General features: G+C 42.0%; 1 protein-coding gene across 1 annotated transcript in view; it reads right to left on the minus strand.

The window, feature by feature from the left end:
- E2F7 (E2F transcription factor 7) overlaps positions 1-18,864 on the minus strand; it is a 50,366-nt gene that overhangs the window by 5,054 nt on the left and 26,448 nt on the right. The window contains exons 5-11 of the mRNA XM_043967751.1: positions 16,522-16,812; positions 14,352-14,510; positions 11,031-11,168; positions 7,248-7,433; positions 6,601-6,673; positions 4,047-4,539; positions 1,356-1,626 (exon numbers count right to left, since the gene is read on the minus strand). Of these exons, the coding sequence (XP_043823686.1) occupies positions 1,356-1,626; positions 4,047-4,539; positions 6,601-6,673; positions 7,248-7,433; positions 11,031-11,168; positions 14,352-14,510; positions 16,522-16,812 (1,611 nt within the window). The remainder of the gene's footprint in view (positions 1-1,355; positions 1,627-4,046; positions 4,540-6,600; positions 6,674-7,247; positions 7,434-11,030; positions 11,169-14,351; positions 14,511-16,521; positions 16,813-18,864) is intronic.

Here is an 18,864-nt window from a genome sequence, read left to right on the forward strand (position 1 = left end):
TCAGTTTCCTCAACTATAAAATGTGGACAATAATAGCACCAGGGTTGTTGTGAGAATAAAATGAAATATTAGTAGAGCTTTAAACACAGTACTTGACACATGAATGCTTCCTGTTCGCCTCCCTCCCTTCTATTTAAGTATCCTATATCAGTACAGGACTGGGGTTCCAATTCCTTACTAGAGATGGGATCTTAGTCCAGTTTCTTGACATTTCTTTTTCTCTTGACATCTTAAGACTCAGTTTTCTAACTTGTACAACAAAACAAAGAAGCACCAGACTTCCAAAAGACATATGGTGGGAGGGTATTTGACCAGATGACTTGTAGGGTCTCCTCCTGATCTCTATCTGTGATCCTAAGCTCCTTTCTCTCTTAGCCCTTAAAGAGGAGAAGTTCAGTGTAAATGAACTAGTGAAGAATTTCTAATTAAAAACCATATTAGGGGCAGCTAGGTGGCGCAGTGGATGGAGCACCAGCCCTGGAATCAGGAGGACCTGAGTTCAAATCTGGCCTCAGACACTTTACACCTACTAGCTGTGTGACCCTGGGCAAGTCACTTAACCCCAATTGCCTCATAAAAAAAAAAACAAAAACCAAAAAACCCCCAAAAAACCAAACCAAACCAAAACAAAAAAACCATATTAGCAAAGGACACAGATCTTCACTACAGCCTTAGTTTGATAGGTTATAGAAGCAGAAGGGTAAATATCTCTGTTCTTGGGGTCTGTGTCAGTGAAATACAACATTTTATCAAGCTGGAAGAGCTTTGAGAATAGGATCAGTAAGGACCAGCTAGTAGCGATATAGCACTGTGCTTACAAGGCACTCCACAAATGCCATCTGATTGTCACAACAACCCTGGGAGGTAGGTGCTATGATTAACCCTATTTTATAGATGGGGGAAACTGAGTCAGACAGCGGTTAAGGTGTCTACCAGGAATGCTGATGGTTAGCTGGCATGATTCACTAGAATGCCAATGATTGTTGATAGGATTAGCTAACAGTAGATTCAGTTAATCTCCCTATAGAAAAGAACTCGATGCCCAGCACATAATTAGTGCTTAATTAATACTTATTAGCAGACTGACTTTTCACATCTCATCTCATTTATCTGTTCAGCATCTTTGAGGTACAAGCTGCCATTATCTGAATTTTATACATATTGGGAACTTGGCCTCAAGAGGTCGTCACACAGGATTCGGAGTGGGAAGGAAGCCAAGAGATGATTTGGACGGGGAGACTAACACTCCTTCAGTGGCACAAATGAAATTAAAGAAAAAAAAAATCAATCCACCAGCTTAAGAGACATGGACGTAGGAGACAGAAAAGTTTCTCCAATGTTTTCCCATTTCTTACCAGGTGCAGACTGCACATAAAGATACTGTGGCTGAGACGGGTCTTTGGCGTTTTCTTCAGAGAGGTTTTCTCTCTCTTTTGAAGGCTTTTCAATGTTTGCATTTCTCAAAGGATTCCTCTTCTCGGGGGTAGCTAGGCACTGGACTGTAGTTTTTCTTGCTGCCTCCTCAGCAAGGGGCATTTCTGAGCACCCATGAAAAGCTTCTAAGGGCATGATATCTATACTACCAATACTCCTGGGAGAGGCAACATCAGTGGAGTCTGTGAGTTTCTAAGCAAAACCAAATTGAAGAACAAATACGAGAGTTAAAAAACAAAACAAAAAACAGCCTGTCTACCTCCCTTCCCAGCCCCAGCCTTCCCAAAACACAGCATTCAAAGTTAAAACATTTTAGCAACCGTCTGCACTCAACTGCTGACTCAACTGCGGGTCAACTCAGTAGTTTGATGACATCATTTACAAAAATTGAAGCAAAAATGACATGCAGAGTGGCGTGGAGCTGGCTTTGGATCCACAAAGACATGGGTTCAAGTCTCCACCCCATCTGTACTGTTTTTTTGTTTGTTTGTTTTGGCAGGGCAATAGGGGTTAAGTGACTTGCTCAGGGTCACACAGCTAGCTAGTAAGTGTCAAGTGTCTGAGATTGGATTTGAACTCAGTTCCTCCTGAATCCAGGGCCAGTGCTTTATCCACTGTGCCACCTAGCTGCCCCTGGTTTTTTTTGTTTGTTTGTTTGTTTTTGTTTTTTTTTGCGGGGCAATGGGGGTTAAGTGACTTGCCCAGGGTCACACAGCTAGTAAGTGTTAAGTGTCTGAGGCCGGATTTGAACTCAGGTACTCCTGACTCCAGGGTTGGTGCTCTATCCACTGCACCACCTAGTTGCCCCTGCCCCTGTTTTTAACAATAAAGTCCAAATTGGCTGTGCCTTTTTTATGATCCAGTATGTTTTTTATGAGAGGTCACTTAACTGGTGATTTTTCTAGTATAGGGAACTCTAAGGTCAGGAAACTTCCTCTACCAACATAAGTCAGCACCTTCTCTTACGCTTACAGATTTAAGAGTTGCCTAGAAAACGAGAGGTTAAGCCCAGGGTCACACAGCCAGTATGTTTCAGAGGAGGGACTTGAACCCAGGACTTTCTAGTTCTGAGGCCAATTCTTTATCCACTAGTTCAAGGTTACTGCTCTTACACAATAATAAAACAATCCTAATAACAGATATAACCCTTTTTATTCTGTATATTACAGCTGTGGTCATGAGGGATTGTCCTAAATCTTCATAGGTAGAATGTGTCTATATACACGTACACACATACACACACACACATACGCACATACACTATGTATGTAAAACACAGATGTAGATATACTTTAGACTGTAAGCTCCTTGAGAGCAGACTAGTTTTTGCCTTTTTCTTTGTCCTCAGTATTTGTTATGAGCACAATTCTTGAGTGCTTGTCACACAGCACATACTTAATCAGTGCCTGTTGACTGACTGACATCTAATCCTTGGATGTCACTTTCCAATTCTACAATCTTTCCTTCATTTCTTATTCTTGGAAAATTAAAAAAAAAAAGGTGAATTAGAGTTCTCTTTTCAAATATTTTTGATCCAATTTCACAGAATCACAGACTTAGAAAGGATCTCAAAGGCCACCTCCATGACAACCTCCCTCCTACGTTATATATGATGAGGTATAATGCAGCTTCTTGAAGACTGCTGAGAGGGAGAGCCCATCACATCTGAAGGCAGCCCACTCCCTGGCCGGCTCTCAATCCTGGGGTGATCTCCTCTGTTCTCAAGCCTGAATCGGCTCCTTTGTAACTTCTTTTTGTTTGTTTGTTTTTGTGGGGCAATGAGGGTTAAGTGACTTGCCCAGGGTCACACAACTAGTGTGTCAAACTAGTGTGTCTGAGGCCAGATTTGAACTCAGGTCCTCCTGAATCCAGGGCCAGTGTTTTATCCACTGCGTCATCCAGCTGCCCCCTCCTTTGTAACTTCTATCCCACCGCTGCTGGCTTTCTTTGCCCTGTGAGGCACCAGCAGGACAAATGCAATCCCTTTTCCAAATACAAGAAGTCAGATTTCAAGTTCTCTAAAGGAATTTCTTAAGGACACTCCTGTGGCAGCCTCTTAGGTAGTGAGTCATCTAAGGACCAAACTGATTTTTTTTTTTTAAGTGAGGCAATTGGGGTTAAGTGACTTGCCCAGGGTCACACAGCTAGTAAGTGTTAAGTGTCTGAGGCCGGATTTGAACTCGGGTACTTCTGACTCCAGGGCTGGTGCTCTATCCACTGCGCCATCTAGCTGCCCCTCAAACTGATTTTTAAGAAAGAAGTTTTTAAAAAGTAGATTTTTTTTTTTGGTGAGGCAATTGGGGTTAAGTGACTTGCCCAGGGTCACACAGCTAGTAAGTGTCAAGGGTCTGAAGCCGAATTTGAACTCAGGTCCTCCTGAATCCAGGGCCGGTGCTTTATCCACTGTGCTATCTAGCTGCCCCTAAAAAGTAGATTTTTAAGCTCCAGCGATATATAATAATTTAAAGGCGGAAATGCCCCATGACTTCTTCCCTTTCCCTCTTCACCCCCCTGACCCCTTTTCAATGTAAAGCAGTTACATAAATTTCTTGGCTGTTAAAAAAATCAACTGGGTTAATCGGATACAGAAAGGGGTCCCCTTTTTCCTTTACCTTGGGCAACACCAGCGAGAGTGGACCATCCTCAGTGTCTGTGCTCTGCCTCTTAGCAGCTGGCTCATGAGCTTCCTGAGGACGGCGCTTGTGAGCACTCACAAGGGGCAGAGCAGACAGTTCTGCAGAGGAGGAGGTCTGTGCTGCCTCAGGGGAGTCACGGCCCTTTTCTGCTTTGGAGTGGCCTTCCGGGAGGCTCCCATACAGCATGAAGAGAGAAGCAGAGGGGACATAGACTAAAGGTTGATTGGGGAGCACCGTGGGCTTCAGGCTCTCTGTTTTGGAGGCTGTGGGAGCAGGTATGAGAGCTACATGTCCATCAAGACTATTCTGCAGATTAATCGGTGACAGGTCTGCCGGGGCAACAGGAAATACTTGGTGGGATAATGGATGAAAGCAATATTCCGAGTCCTGAGGGTGAACCGGGAAGGGAGGAATGGGGTCAAGGTTGCCTGATGAGTGTATCATCTTCTTATTGATACATGTCTCCTTCCTGAAATAGAGAGGAAAATGATCATTTTAATGTACATACAGGTCAACTGGAGAGTTCTATGTTCTAGAAGAGTGTGATGGCATAGCCATGACATGCCCCCAAAGTGTGGTAAGTCCAAAAAGAAATTACATTTTGGACTGCATTTTTTTGGGGGGAATGATAATTTATTATTTTTGAAAAATAAATTTTATTGATTTTGTTGGGTTTTTTTGCTATTACCTACATTTCCCACTGTTCCCATCTTTACCTTCTATCCCTTAAAACAGGGATTTTCAAACCTGGGAGTTTGTGACTATGTGTGTGGTTTTCAAAACTATTTATTTATTTATTTATTTTTGCAGGGCAATGAGGGTTAAGCGACTTGCCCAGAGTCACACAGGTAGCAAGTGTCAAGTGTCTGAGGCTGGATTTGAACTCAGGTCCTCCTGAATCCAAGGCCAGTGCTTTACCCATTGCACCACCTAGCTGCCCCTCCTTTTACTTTTTTTTCGGTGAGGCAATTGGGGTTAAGTGACTTGCCCAGGGTCACGCAGCTAGTAAGTGTCAAGTGTCTGAGGCTAGATTTGAACTCAGGTCCTCCTGAATCCAAGGCAGTACTTTACCCACTGTGCCACTTAGCTGCCCCCCTTTTTAAATTTTGATAACTTTATTTCAATAAAAAGATTTTCCTTTGCCCTTTATTTTGTGCATTTAAAAAACATGATTCTGAGAAGGGGTCCTAAAGTTTTGCCAGACTGCCAAAGGAAAACAGGACACACACAAAAGGTTAAGAACTCCTGCCTAAAATAAAGAAAAACAAATAATCTAAAATAAAAGAGGAAGAAAAAGCTTTATAAAATTAAACCAGCAAATCTAAAACCTCTGACTTTATCTTCTATTCTAGACGTAAGATCCCACAGCTCTGCAAAGAATCAAAGGAGGGGGGCAGCTAGGTGGTGCAGTGGATGAAGCACTGGCCCTGGATTCAGGAGGACCTGAGTTCAAATCTGGCCTCAGACACTTGACACTAACTAGCTATGTGACCTTGGGCAAGTCACTTAAAGAATCAAAGGAGAGGTGTCTCCACTGATTTATCTCCAAGTTTTGCTCAGCCTAATATTAAAAGTAGGCAGTTAGGTGGCACAGTGAATAGAGTGAATAGAATCAGGAGACCCTGAATTCAAATTCAGCTTTAGATGGTGATTAGCTGTGTGACCCTGAGCAAGTCACTTAACCTTGTTTGCCTCAGTTTTCTCATCTGTAAAATGAGTTGGAGAAGGGAATGGCACACTGCTCCAGTATCTTTGCCAAGAAAACTCCAAATAGGATCACAAAGAGTCAGACACGCCCGAACAACATTGAAAGTGGAAAGGGAGCATGGTGTAGTGGATAGAGAGCTCGCCAGGGAGTCAAGAAGTCCTGAGTTCAAGTCCTGCCTGTGATATATTCCAGCTGTGTGACCCTGGATAATGTATCACCTTCTCTCAGTGCCCCAGCTTTCCAAAGCTACAAATTGGTGAGTACGTGCTCATCTTCATCAGAGGGAGGTTCTCACTAGGACCAGTGAAATCAAAGGTCTAGTAATGGAAGAAACCTGAGCAACAGTTTGCATTCCCTCAACAGACACCACACAAGAGCAGGGAAAACGGCCCGATGGAGCTCATGCTGGCTTTGGCATGCGGGAGTCTGGGCTGGAATCCCGGCTCTGTGGCTGTGTGACTGAGCAGGCTTGCTTACTTTCTCTGGGCCCATTTCTTCACCTGTAAAATGAGAAACTTTGGACTAGGCCACCTACACATGTATGACCCCATGGGCTGAGCTCAGAAGGCTCAGGAGGCTCTCCCGGCCCATGACAAAATCACAATTGGTTTTATGGAGGGATTGGAACTTTTCACAGTGTTTTGAAACCTCACAACTCCTTTGGGAGCTGAATTACTAGTCCCATTTTACACACGAGGCCAGTGATGGTCAAAAACATTTAATGACTTGCTGATGGTCAGAGAGCCATCACTAGGTGTATCCTGAACTCAGGTCTTCCTGAAAGGAGCCTAGGGTGGAAAATACATTCCCAAGACTTCTTACCGTGAAACTGCATCTATTTTCTGCCGGCAGGCAGCTGCCAGGTTGACGATTTTGGAGCAATATTCATCTGAACCTGCAAAGCAAAGTGGAAGGCTTTTAATCAAGGAGGGACAAAGGTCCCTTATACAACACTAATGAGGCACAACAAAAGTCCAAATTCACCACTAAAGGGTTATAGTTTCAGATCATATCACAGGAGCACATGGCTCCCAGGCTGGAAGGGGTGGGGCCTCAATGGCCATGGAGCCCACCTCCATATTGGTGGTAAGCAGCTGCATCGCTGCCCTCCATCGGTAAAACCATTAAGAACCTGCTGCTACTTTCTTTTCTTTCTTTTTTTTTTTTTTGCGGGGCAATGGGGGTTAAGTGACTTGCCCAGGGTCACACAGCTAGTAAGTGTCAAGTGTCTGAGGCCAGATTTGAACTCAGGTCCTCCTGAATCCAGGGCTGGTGCTTTATCCACTGTGCCGCCTAGCTGCCCCTGCCCCCACTTTCAAGTACAATAAAGACAGTACAGAAAGTCACTAGCCAAAGAGGAAAATGGTTTATCATTATTATTGTTAACCGGATTTTAGATCAACCAACATTATCAAGTGCCTACTATGTGCCAGACACTGTACTTAGTGTGGCTCTCCCCAGATAGCTACCTTGCTCTCCTCGGTGAGGGCTGTTGGGCTCCGAGCTCACTTTCCTCTTGATCCCTTCCGAAGAGGGAATCAAGTTGAAGGAGCTATGGCGGGAGAGTCTCTGCTTCACACAGGGCTGAAAAGGGGAGCGAGGCTCTGTTTTCAGTTCTGGGAGAGTGGACGTGGAAACACCTACTAGCTGTTCACCTACACAAAGGAATGAATTTAGAACGTCGTTATAATTCTGAGACTCACTGCAATTAGAGCAGAAAGCCTTGAGTAGAACAGAACCATGAATCAAAAAAAACAGGACAAGTATAGGAATTTGCTGAACATGGAGAAAAATCCATGTGTGTACATGTATATTTATAAACACACAAACACACACACACACACACACACACACTCTCTCTCTCTCTCTCTCTCTCACACTCTTACTCTAATCATGAATCCCCTTCTACATAGCTACAAATAGCTACCGAACCTTTGCTCCAACAACTTGGACTCATGGGAACTTGCTGTCCCCCTAGGCAGAAAATAACATTTAGAGTCAGCAGACTTAGTGGTTTAAGATCCACCCCTGAGGCTCACTACCTGTGTGGGGCCCATGGCTCAATCCCTCTGGGACTCAGTATCCTTATATGTAAAATGAGGGGAGTGGTGCCCGAGGGAAGCAGAACAAATCTAAATGTTCTTCCACAGCTGAGGTTAAGTACAACTGGCTTTCTTAAAATAAGACCAGATACTCTCAGTTTAACCACAGTCTTAATAGTTCTGACTCCTGAATTTAGGTACAGATGATGGCTAGAAAAATATAAAACAATTATCTTTGCTAAAACTTTGGTGCCCTAAATGAGTGTTTGCAAAATACTATGTTTCTCTATGCAATTATAAAATGAATAGGATAACACTTTAATTAAGATTCCTGAACACAAAGCAGAATCAGAATATGATGATTTGTGGGAAAAGGTAAATTTGATAAAGAATGCAGCTGTTCTCTTTACAGAACTTCAATTTATCATTTTATGGAAAACTTAAAAATCAGGGAAGATGAAGCATTGATGAGGAATTTACATAATATTGGAATGGTTGATCTTTTATAGTTAGACTCTTTTTACATTTAGTTTGCTATGGAGCTAAAATAACCATCTCAGCTTTACCTGAAATACATATCCATACTACTATGTACATGTACGCATACATTATACACACTGTATTGGTCTGAATGGGGACATTGTGGATGAAGCACTGGACCTGGAGTTGGGAAGACCCGAGTTCAAATCCAGCCTCAGAAACTTGGTAGCTTTTGTGATCCTGAGCCAGTAATTTAAGTTCTTAAGCCTTAGGTTCCTCATCTTTAAAACAAGGACAAGAAAAGTTCCTACTTCCCAGAATTGTTGTGGAGATCAAATGAAATAATATTTGTAAAGTGCTTTGCAAACCTTCAAGTGCTATATAAGTACTATTATAAATAATAACGAAACAATAAAAACACCTCAAATGGGTATTCACTAAAAATAAAATCAACTATAGGCCAGTCTTAGTTTGTATAAACTCGATTTAAGAAAAAAATGGGTAGCTTCTAGTTGTATTCTTTCTCAACTCCTACCTATCCTTTAAAGTACAACTCAAATATTTTCTCTTCACATCACCTTAAAGAACATCCTGTTTAGGGGGCAGCTAGGTGGCGCAGTGGATAAAGCACCGGCCCTGGATTCAGGAGGATCTGAGTTCAAATCCAGCCTCAGACACTTGACACGTACTAGCTATGTGACCCTGGGTAAGTCACTTAAATTCCATTGCCCCGCAAAAACCCAAAACCCCCAAAACCATGCTGTTTTTTTTTTTTTGAGGGGGGGGGGCAGTCTACTTGCTTCAATCTTCTTCCAGAATGAAAATTCCAGAATGACTAGGACAAATTGTAACACTCCTACTCATGAATCTACTGTGGTTCCCTACTGCCTACCACATTTGTCTCAAACTCCTTGGTTGCCTTTTCAAGGCCTTCTATAACTTGGCTCTATTCTACTCATCAAATCTCATTTCCCATTTTTTCTCAACATATATCATCCATCCCCCTTGCTTATTCTTTTCTTTCTCCCCTTCCCTTAACTAGACTTCTATGAACTTATTTTATTTTTTAAAAATAGTCTGATATCTGTATTTCAATATAATTGGCTTCCTTTCTCATCATATATATAATATTTTAACTTATTCACTTAAAAACATTATTCTGAGAAAGAGTCCATAGGCTTCATCAGACTGCTAAAGGCACCCAGGATGCACAAAAGCTTAAGAATCCCTGCTTTAGACAGATGAGTAAATAAGTACAATTAAAAAAAAAAAGAGCCTGGTAAAGTTTACATCATTAGTATCAAAATTAGTTGAACTACTAAGAAAAAACAAATAAATCCAAAACCTGACCTGCAAAAAGTATGTGAAAGTCCACTGTTTCCAGTATCAATTGTAATGAGAGTTGGGCCCCCATCTCTTATATAACACCAGCCTAAGCTCAAGATTGTATTCTTATATTTTACAGTGTGGTAAGATGATGCCACGTAATACCTTTGAAAACTGATTTTAAAAGGTAGTAGTTCCTACAATGTCAATCTTTTCCATTTTCAGTTACAATACAGCAGTTAATACAATTTTCACCTTATAGAGAAGTTTCTATTTCTTTCAACACAAATATATAATGCTTTACTCTGCTACTGTAAGATTGGGAATCAGACTTGAAAACAATGCTTCTATTGCAATTGCTAATGGTCCAAATGCCTGACAAGAACTTAGATCTGAAATCCAAGATTCTGCTGACTAGCAATGCCAGAAAAAGAAAATACTGGGATCTCAGAATTTTCTATTTCTTCCTCACTTGTTGAGCCATTTTTGGGGGAGACAATCAGGGTTAAATGACTTGCCCAGGGTCACACAGATAGTAAGTATGCAAGGCTGTTGAGTTTTACTCTATGTATTTGGAGAGAATAAGGCATCCACCCCATAATAATGTAAAGAAAAAAGCATCACTAAAAGACATCTGCACTCAGCTCAAAACAATGACTAATTCTGATGGAAGAGAGCCAAAGATGAAACAGCTCTTTCTTGCTGGTATAAAGGGTGGTGGGCTACTGATATAGAATGAGGCATACACTGTTAGACTTGGTCAGTGTGTCGGGTAGTCTTGTTTAACTCTACTTTTTTGTTACCAGAGAGGATTAGATGGAGAAGGGGTGGTAGCTAAAGACATTGGGAAATGACAGTGATACAAATGAACCAATGTAATTCACTAATCTTGACTCCAGAGCAGGCATTCTTAATTTTGGGTCTGTGAACTTAAAAAAAAAAAAATTTTTTTTTTATAATTGCATTTCAACACAATTGGTTCTCTTTATAATCCCATTTTTAAAACTTAACACATTTAAAAAACATTATTGTGAAAACATCAGGCTTCATTCACTATATTGCCATAGGGGGTCTAGTCCATGACACAAACATTGTTAAAAACCATTGATCTAGAGGGCAGATGATGAAATATATCCCTTCTCTTGGAAGAGGGCTGGTGGACTATAGAATTAAGCATTTACTGTCAGACATAGTCAATGAATCCATTTGTTCCAAAAGAAAAGCATCAATAAAACATTGTTTTTTAAAAGAATCTATCCTCAAGCTATCCTGAAACTTAACAGTTTTGCACATGATTGGGTGCATAGGGAGAAAAATCAGCCTTGACAGTTATAAAATACAAGAATACTGTTTGATTTGGAATCACAAATCAAACAAGCCTCTGGGCCTTGCCCCCCAACCTACCATTTTCTGTGCTGAAATCCACAGGGCCAATCCACTTGAACGCTGGCTTCCGACCTCGCTCTTCAGTCACGTGGACTTTCTTAATTAGCACCAAGCTGGTCAGGACATTGGCAATGTCATACAGCCTCCGTACCTTTGCTGAGAGATAAGACCCAGTGATGATTACATGGCTAGTGGTCCCCACGATTGCTGGGTTTAGGGCCTAGGGAAAGTTTCTATAAAAAGCACCATATAAACTTGGGCAGCAAGAAGCAGGATTTCATTCAGTATATACTCTCCACCTTTCTTTGTGTTAAATTGAATGGGACTCAGCGGACAATGTCTGCAACATCTTTTAGTCCAATAAGCTCCCCCATTTACATGATACACCTGGGCAGGGGGAGGGGGGGGTGTGTGGGTGGGGGGTAGGGAGAACAAAATACCAACTGGGAAAATTAACTCTTTAAAGAAAATGCTGGTATACCGGAATCCTAATTGATGGCACTGTCAAAAGTGGGCCCTGTGGTCCGTGAAGGAGGTCACCTGGAGGGTGCATTGCTAGTTCTAACAAGGAAGAAGTAGATTTATGATCAGCACCTCTGTAGAGACGGCAGGGACCCCCAGCTCTTATGGAGTGTCTTTATGGTCACTGAGCCACTGCTATGATTGGAAATCTGACTTGGATTGTTGCTTCTTCATCTAAAAATGCCTGGGATTTGGATCAGAGGCACCTCAGAGACCAACTTGTTTTGTTTCCTCATTTGAAGAAGCTGGGGCCTAGGTAGGAAGTGACAGAACCAGGGTTTGAACTCATGTCAGAGTATCATAGTTTTATGGGGTCCCAGCACTCCAAGTTCAGCTCTACTTTCCACTATAAAACATGCTGGCCACTTCCTCAGTGAAAGAAAGCATTCCCCTAAATCTCTCATGTTTCCAGAATGAGATTAAAAAACTCAATTGCCAGAGAAAATTTCAGGAAGTTATATTCAGCTCAGAGTAGAAAAACCACAAAAAATGGGAGGGTAAATAAGGCTGAGCTAATTTCTTCTCAGGCACTTGATGGTTTCTAGAAAAAAGTCCTTCTAAATGGGAAAGTGATTACACACAGGTAGTAATTCAACTCTCTTTCAATTCAGAAGATCGAGTAAAGGAACGGTTTCTATTGCTGTCCGAAAGCATCACCCACAAACCCTAGAGATTTTCTTCCCTTGCCTAAGGTGGTTGCAAAGGTGTACTAGAAAGTAGATGCTATCCCAAGGGAGAGGAGCTAGGTAAACCAAGCTCAGGGCTTCAGGGAGCTAACTGCTATCATCTTTACCTACAGAGGCAAACTAAATCAGCAGGGTGATGTAGTGCGAAGTGCTAAGTGTAGAGTCAGAGGACTTGGGTTTGAATGCTGGCTGAGCTACTTAATACTTGTGTAACTGTGTGCAAGGGATCCTACCTCTGAGCCTACTTCCTCATCTGTTAATCAATGGGTTTGGAATAAAGGGCCTTTAAGGAACCCATTTCAAATGATCAATCAATCAACAAGTGCTTATTAAACGCTTGCTAAGTGATAGGCACTGGGGACACAGAAAACACAAAAGATCGTTCCTGCCTTCAAGGAGTTTATATTCTAAATAATGAGTACTCTGCAAATTTCAGTGTCAAGGTACCATGTCCCAACCAGGTAATATGTGGCAGCAAGGTAGAGTTATGGCTATAGCGGTTAGCATGGTGGTCTCTGAGTTATAAAGACCCGAGTTCAAACCCTTACTTAGACATTTCCTGGCTTAGCACTCTGGGCAAGTCACTGAACCTCTCTCGCAGCCTGTTTCCTCATCTATAAAATATGGATTATAATAGCACCCACCTCCTAGGGTTGTTGTTAGGATCAAATGAGATAACATATGTAAAGTGCTAAATAAATGATATTATTGTCATGATCATTATAATCATTGTTGTAACATGTAAAATGCTACACAGATATTGTCATAATCATAATTATCATAACATGTAAGTGCTACATAAATTATATTATCATTATAATCATTATTTTAACATATAAATGCTACTTAATGACATTATTGTCAACATCATAATTATCGTAACATGTAAAGTCCCACATAAATGATTTAATTGTCACTATCATCATTATTATGCCATGTAAAATACTGTTAAGTCACATAAGTTACAGTATTATTGTCATCATTATAATAATGATGACACATGTAAAGTGCTACATAAATGATATCATTACCATTGTAGTCATCTTCATTACAATAACAATAATAACCATTAACATTGTCTGCTCCAATTCTCATTAGCCTAAGCAGTATTGCCAGGGTCTTGCAATCCCACCCTTCACAAGAATGTGCAGGGAGTGGGGCGGGAAGAGCACCCAGACACTCAACCTCAGGTGAAATGACACAAACAAGGCCACCAGAGGACCTCTCTCTCGCCCTTGTAGGTCAGCATTTGCAGGGCCAGTATTGTCCTCCCCTCTCCGCTGGCACCTGTGGGGAAAATGCTTGCATTCCAGTTGTGTGGTTCACTCACTACCTCCCTCTCTAAGTTTTCCAGAGGGAAGGAAGGAATGCAGAAGCGATTATTTAGGGTGCCGCAGGGGGAGCAAGGAGCACCAGACTGGGAAGCTTGTGATTTTGAACAAGGCATCTACCTAGTGCTTTAAGGTGCACAGAGCACTCTGCATGTGTTATCTAACTGGACCCTCCCAACAGCTCTGCAAGGTGTGGGGGGGAATTATCTTCCCCACTGGATAGAAGAGGATGCTGAGTCTCAGAGAAGTTAGGTGACTTACCCAAGGTCACACAGCTAGGACATGTCTGCGGACTTCCTGATTCCAAGTCCATTTTCTAGCCACTGTACTACCAAGCTTCCTCGGGGACTTCATCTGAACTGATGGGGGGAAGTGGGGTAGACCCAAGTTCTATTCCTGGCCCTGCTATTTCCTATCACTGTAACCCTTTACTTTTCTGGACCTCAGTTTGATCAACTGTCAAGCAAGGGAGTGAGACTAAATGACTTCTCTAAATGACTATGACCTCCTTTTGATTGTCAAAAATTAGAATCATCTGCCCTTGCTCAGAAACAGATCAGGAGAAAACACTAATGAATTGTTTGTTTGTTTTTTTAATTTTTAAATATTTTTAGTAAGGCAATTGGGGCTAAGTGACTTGCCCAGGGTCACACAGCTAGTAAGTGTTAAGTGTCTGAGGTCGGATTTGAACTCAGGTACTCCTGAATCCAGGGCCAGTGCTCTATCCACTGCGCCATCTAGCTGCCCCTCTAATGAATTGTTTATCTAGCCTCAGACAGTGTTTATGGTCGGATTCTTACTTTTAAACTTGCTATGATCGGCCACATCCTGGCTCTCTTCTATCAGTATCTTGGCAGCAACGTCTAGGGTGACAATCTTAGTCTTGGAGACGAGGAACAGCATGACGAACTTCTGGCTCATAATTCGCAAAGATTTATCCTTCCTGCTGTTTGCAGATGCTACAAAGGGAAGAGAACACACGAGTCAAGAGGCATCACACATCAGGGCAAAGGCTGCCCCAAGCCGTGGGTCAACAGTCCCTGCAGAGGAAGCCCATTCAAAGGCTGGGCCTTCTGAAACTGAGCCTGGGGAATGAGGATCATGCTCTCAGAGAGTCCGCTTTTGGTCAGAGAGTGAATTTTTGGTTTTGGTTGTTTTAAGCAATTTCAATGGAGGATGGAATTCTACCAGTGTGGACAAGTACCTGTTCTGCAACTTATAGCCTTAAATTTTCTTTTCTTTTCTTTTTTTTTTTTGGTGAGGCAATTGGGGTTAAGTGACTTGCCCAGAGTCACACAGCTAGTAAGTGTTTAGTGTCTGAGGCCATATTTGAACTCAGATCCTCCTGAATCCAGGGCCAGTGCTCTATCCACTGAGCCACCTAGCTGCCCCATGCAACTTATAGTCTTAAAGAGTTACCGGGGACAGCACGCAGGAGTCTTAGTGGGTCTCCTACCTCTTCACAGCAGCAGGATCTTTCCTGACAATTTCCCATTTAAATAGGAACATGATTACACTGGAAGCCAGCGGGGTCACGGATTTTGAGTCTAAGGACGCCTCTCTATCCATCACACCAAGCCAGAGCAGGATATTTGACCCATAAGATGAGATGTGGTCATAATTACAAAGCAATTGTTTTCTTGAGTAGCTTAAAAATGGTTCTGGAGATAATTTATTTTGTCTTTTCAATTCAATAAACATTTATTAAATGCCTACTTGGTACCAGGCACTGAGCTAAGCCCTAAGGATACAAATAAGACAGAGACAGTCACTGTCCTCAAGGAGTTTACAGGTGAATATATTATTGGTATGCACTTAAAAAACAAACAAAAGTAATTTCCCATTACCTTCCATCCTGTTCAACAATGCCCTTTCATGTGACAAAAAAGTACAGTGATATAAAAGAAACCAACACTGACCAAGTTGGACCATGCAGGCCTCATTGTGTGTGTACCTGTGGTCCCCTCCACCTCTTTAGCTAGAAGGGACTTGGAGAGGCCATGGACTCCCTCATTTCCCCTGAACCTCCTATTTTACAGATGAGTAGCTGAAACAAGAGAGCACTTCAGGGACTTGCCAAAGGTCACACATCTAGGTCTGCAGGTGTAACTGGAACTTTGGTTTTCTCAAGTGCAACTCTAGGCCCTAGCCACTCAATATCAGTGACTGAACTGGGTCTCAATAGCAATGCCTTTAGGACTGTTCATCTTTCTGTTATCGTGGCCCCTGTGTGGTTATATAGTATCCTCTTGTTTCAGTTGATTTAAGTCCGCCTCAACCCCTGTAAGCTGAAGGCAGTATCAAAGACAGTTGTATGAAATGTTTCAAGCAATGAAAAGTATTCCTGAAATTAACTTGTAGCCTTTCAAGTAGTCATCAAAGTAAAAACAACAATAATAAAACCCATCCAAACTCAAAAGTAGCAAGGCTGTCCTTTGGGTGGGTGGTGATTTTTTTAAAAAAGAATAAACCACAAATGGCAGAGCCCGCTAAGTGTTGGGCCTGGAGTCAGAAAGATCTGAGTTCAAATGCAACCTCAGATACTTACTGTGACCCTGGGCAAGTCACTCAGACACGGTGCCTCAGGCAACTCTCTTAAGAATTGTCAATCAGTGGCAGCTAAGTGGTGCAGTGGATAAAACAGCGGATAAATCGTCTGAGCCCATATTTGAACTCAGGTTCTCCTGAATCCAGGGCCAGTGCTATCCACTGTGCCACCTAGCTGCCCTCCATACAAATTTGATATAAGGAGCTTTATTTGGGTGACTCGCCTTAACATTGGGGTCCTGGAAATAATTTTTACCACAAGTGTGTGATAAACGTTTGGATTGGATTGGAGAGAATTCTGGGACAGAAAACGGGTGATTAGAAGAAATCTCTAAAGTTGCAAATTCAGCACCTTTCACCCCAGCGCTGAGATTCTGGGGGGAGCACAGTTCTTGCTGTTACCTGTGTGATCAGCAAACTCACCAGAGGCACAATCAGGCTCAGAGAAATCCAGTAACTGTTGGTCTTGGGCATCTAGGAAACCCTCCCGTTTCCGCTCTCCAAATTTATACTCCACCAGGTCGAGTTCCTTTTGGTGAAAATAGGCCATCTGTTCTTCGTATTTCTGTTCCTCTCCTAGTCTCTGGAGGTTCTTCAAGGTTTTCTGGAGGCCATGCCGTCCATGCCAACCATATTGATTTTTGGCTACTCGGCTGACCATATGCAGGGACTCTAACACATTCACGATGTCATAGATGCGCCTCCGTTCTACACCTGTTGAAAAAAACGAAAGCCGCCGTGGCGTCAAACACACCCAAAAGTGCAAGCCCCCCAGATGGCAGAGACCCAACTGGGAACACATTTTGTATGTTTCCTAGTGCAGAATCTAGCAGATGGTGGCTAAAGAATTACTTGATAGAAATGCAATTATTTCTTGGCATGATCCTTACTAGGAAGGTTTGGAGAAGCTATGGGTAAAAACCCAGACTTGATGGCTCCAGTTTCCTTCAAAGATCACCTCAAGTGCCACTTTCCCTATGAAATCACACCCTCCCCCAATCATTTGCATTTATTTTGTTTGTATGCATGTACAATACACACACATATATAATATATGCATATATAAAATATACACACACACACATGTGTATACACTTGGCATCTCTGCTAGCCCGACTGTAAGCTCTTTGAGGGCAGGGTCTGTCTCATGCTTGTCCTTATCACCTTGTACAGTGCTCAGCAAAGAATAGGACTTCAGTAAATACCGGCTGGTTGATTTTGTCTATGCTGTGTAAGTTATAATGGCTTTTGCTGTGGGAAAATAGTTTCTTAGAATGTCAGCTCTTTGGAAATAGAGGTTGTTTCAATCTTTGTGTTTGTGTCCCAAGAGCCAAGCACAAAGTAGGTGCTTAATAAATGCTCAATTGAAGTAGTCTCCAGAAGTTTTGAAGTGCATAAAAATTAAAAGCATTTGATGACATTCCAGATTTATCTAATATATCTAATATTCTGCATATATTCAATACAATGTTTATTTTTTTGAATGGGGGAAGGAAAGGGAAAGAATAAGCACCTACTATGTGATAGATACCTCACTGTTTCACAAATATTATCTCGTTTGGTCCAGACAGGTGACTTCATCTGTGTATGGGAATCCCTCTTATGAAAACTCCCTCGGGGCAGCTAGGTGGCGCAGTGGATAGAGCACCAGCCCTGGATTCAGGAGAACCTGAGTTCAAATCCGGCCTCAGACACTTGACACTTACTAGCTGTGTGACCCTGGGCAAGTCACTTAACCCCCATGGCCCCGCCAGGAAAAAAAAAAAATAGAAAACTCCCTCCATCAATGCATACTGGCCACTCATCTATAATTATAATCTCAGGGAGTTGCTTGGGGTTATTGAAGGATTAAGTGATTTGTTCACAGTCACACAGGTAGTCAGAGGTAGGAGGTGAATACAGGCAAGTACTCTATCCATTATGCAACAAGACTTTTCACATTAACTACCTCATTTTATAGGTAATCATGTGCATTGTTTATCTTCCCCGTTAAACTATAAACTTCTCAAATGCAAGGACTAAATTTTATTTTGGGGTGCCACAGCATTCCATCACAGTCCCTCGTACATAGAAGGTGCCAGAAAGTACCCACTGGAATGAAATAGCCAACCGATTTTTAAAAATGTGTGGCTAAGAATGTCAACTACAAAAGAGTCTATGTATCTATGTCTAAGAATTGAGAGCTGGCCTCAGGGTCAGTTCAACCCGGGCTCAATTCCTACTGTATGTGTCAAGGTCACCTCTCAGTGCGCCAGGTAATTCTCAGACTCTAAGTTACTGAGCACAGGTGCTGAACCACATTAGTGGGGGAAGATTGCTATACCTATGAAATCACAGGTCTGGACAAAAAAAAAAAAGAATTCTAAGAATCAATTCTTCAAATATCTCTCTACCTCAACACTTGGGTAATGTGAAAACATCTTTTTAAATCTTTTTAAGAACCCAATGGAATAAATAGTAGGTAAATATTTTATGTTTTTTGATTTATACTTCGGAAGCCTTAGGTACTCAAATTTATAAGGCATTTGAGAGCAGAGTGCTAGACTTAGAGGTGGGGATCTGGGTGTGAATCCTGCTTTAGATGTTTACTAGCTAGGTGACTCTGGGTAAATCACTTTAATCCCTGGCCATCAGTCCCATCTTTTATAAAATGATAGGGTTGGCCTTGATGTTCTAAAAGTTCTCTTCCAACTCTAAGTCCACGATCCTGTTGGTGCCTCATATGCGCAGGTAGGTCCTCCCTTGCTCTCCATGGTCCAAATGTAA

This window comes from Dromiciops gliroides, chromosome 5 (assembly GCF_019393635.1).
Source record: "Dromiciops gliroides isolate mDroGli1 chromosome 5, mDroGli1.pri, whole genome shotgun sequence".
NCBI classification, from domain to species: domain Eukaryota; kingdom Metazoa; phylum Chordata; class Mammalia; order Microbiotheria; family Microbiotheriidae; genus Dromiciops; species Dromiciops gliroides.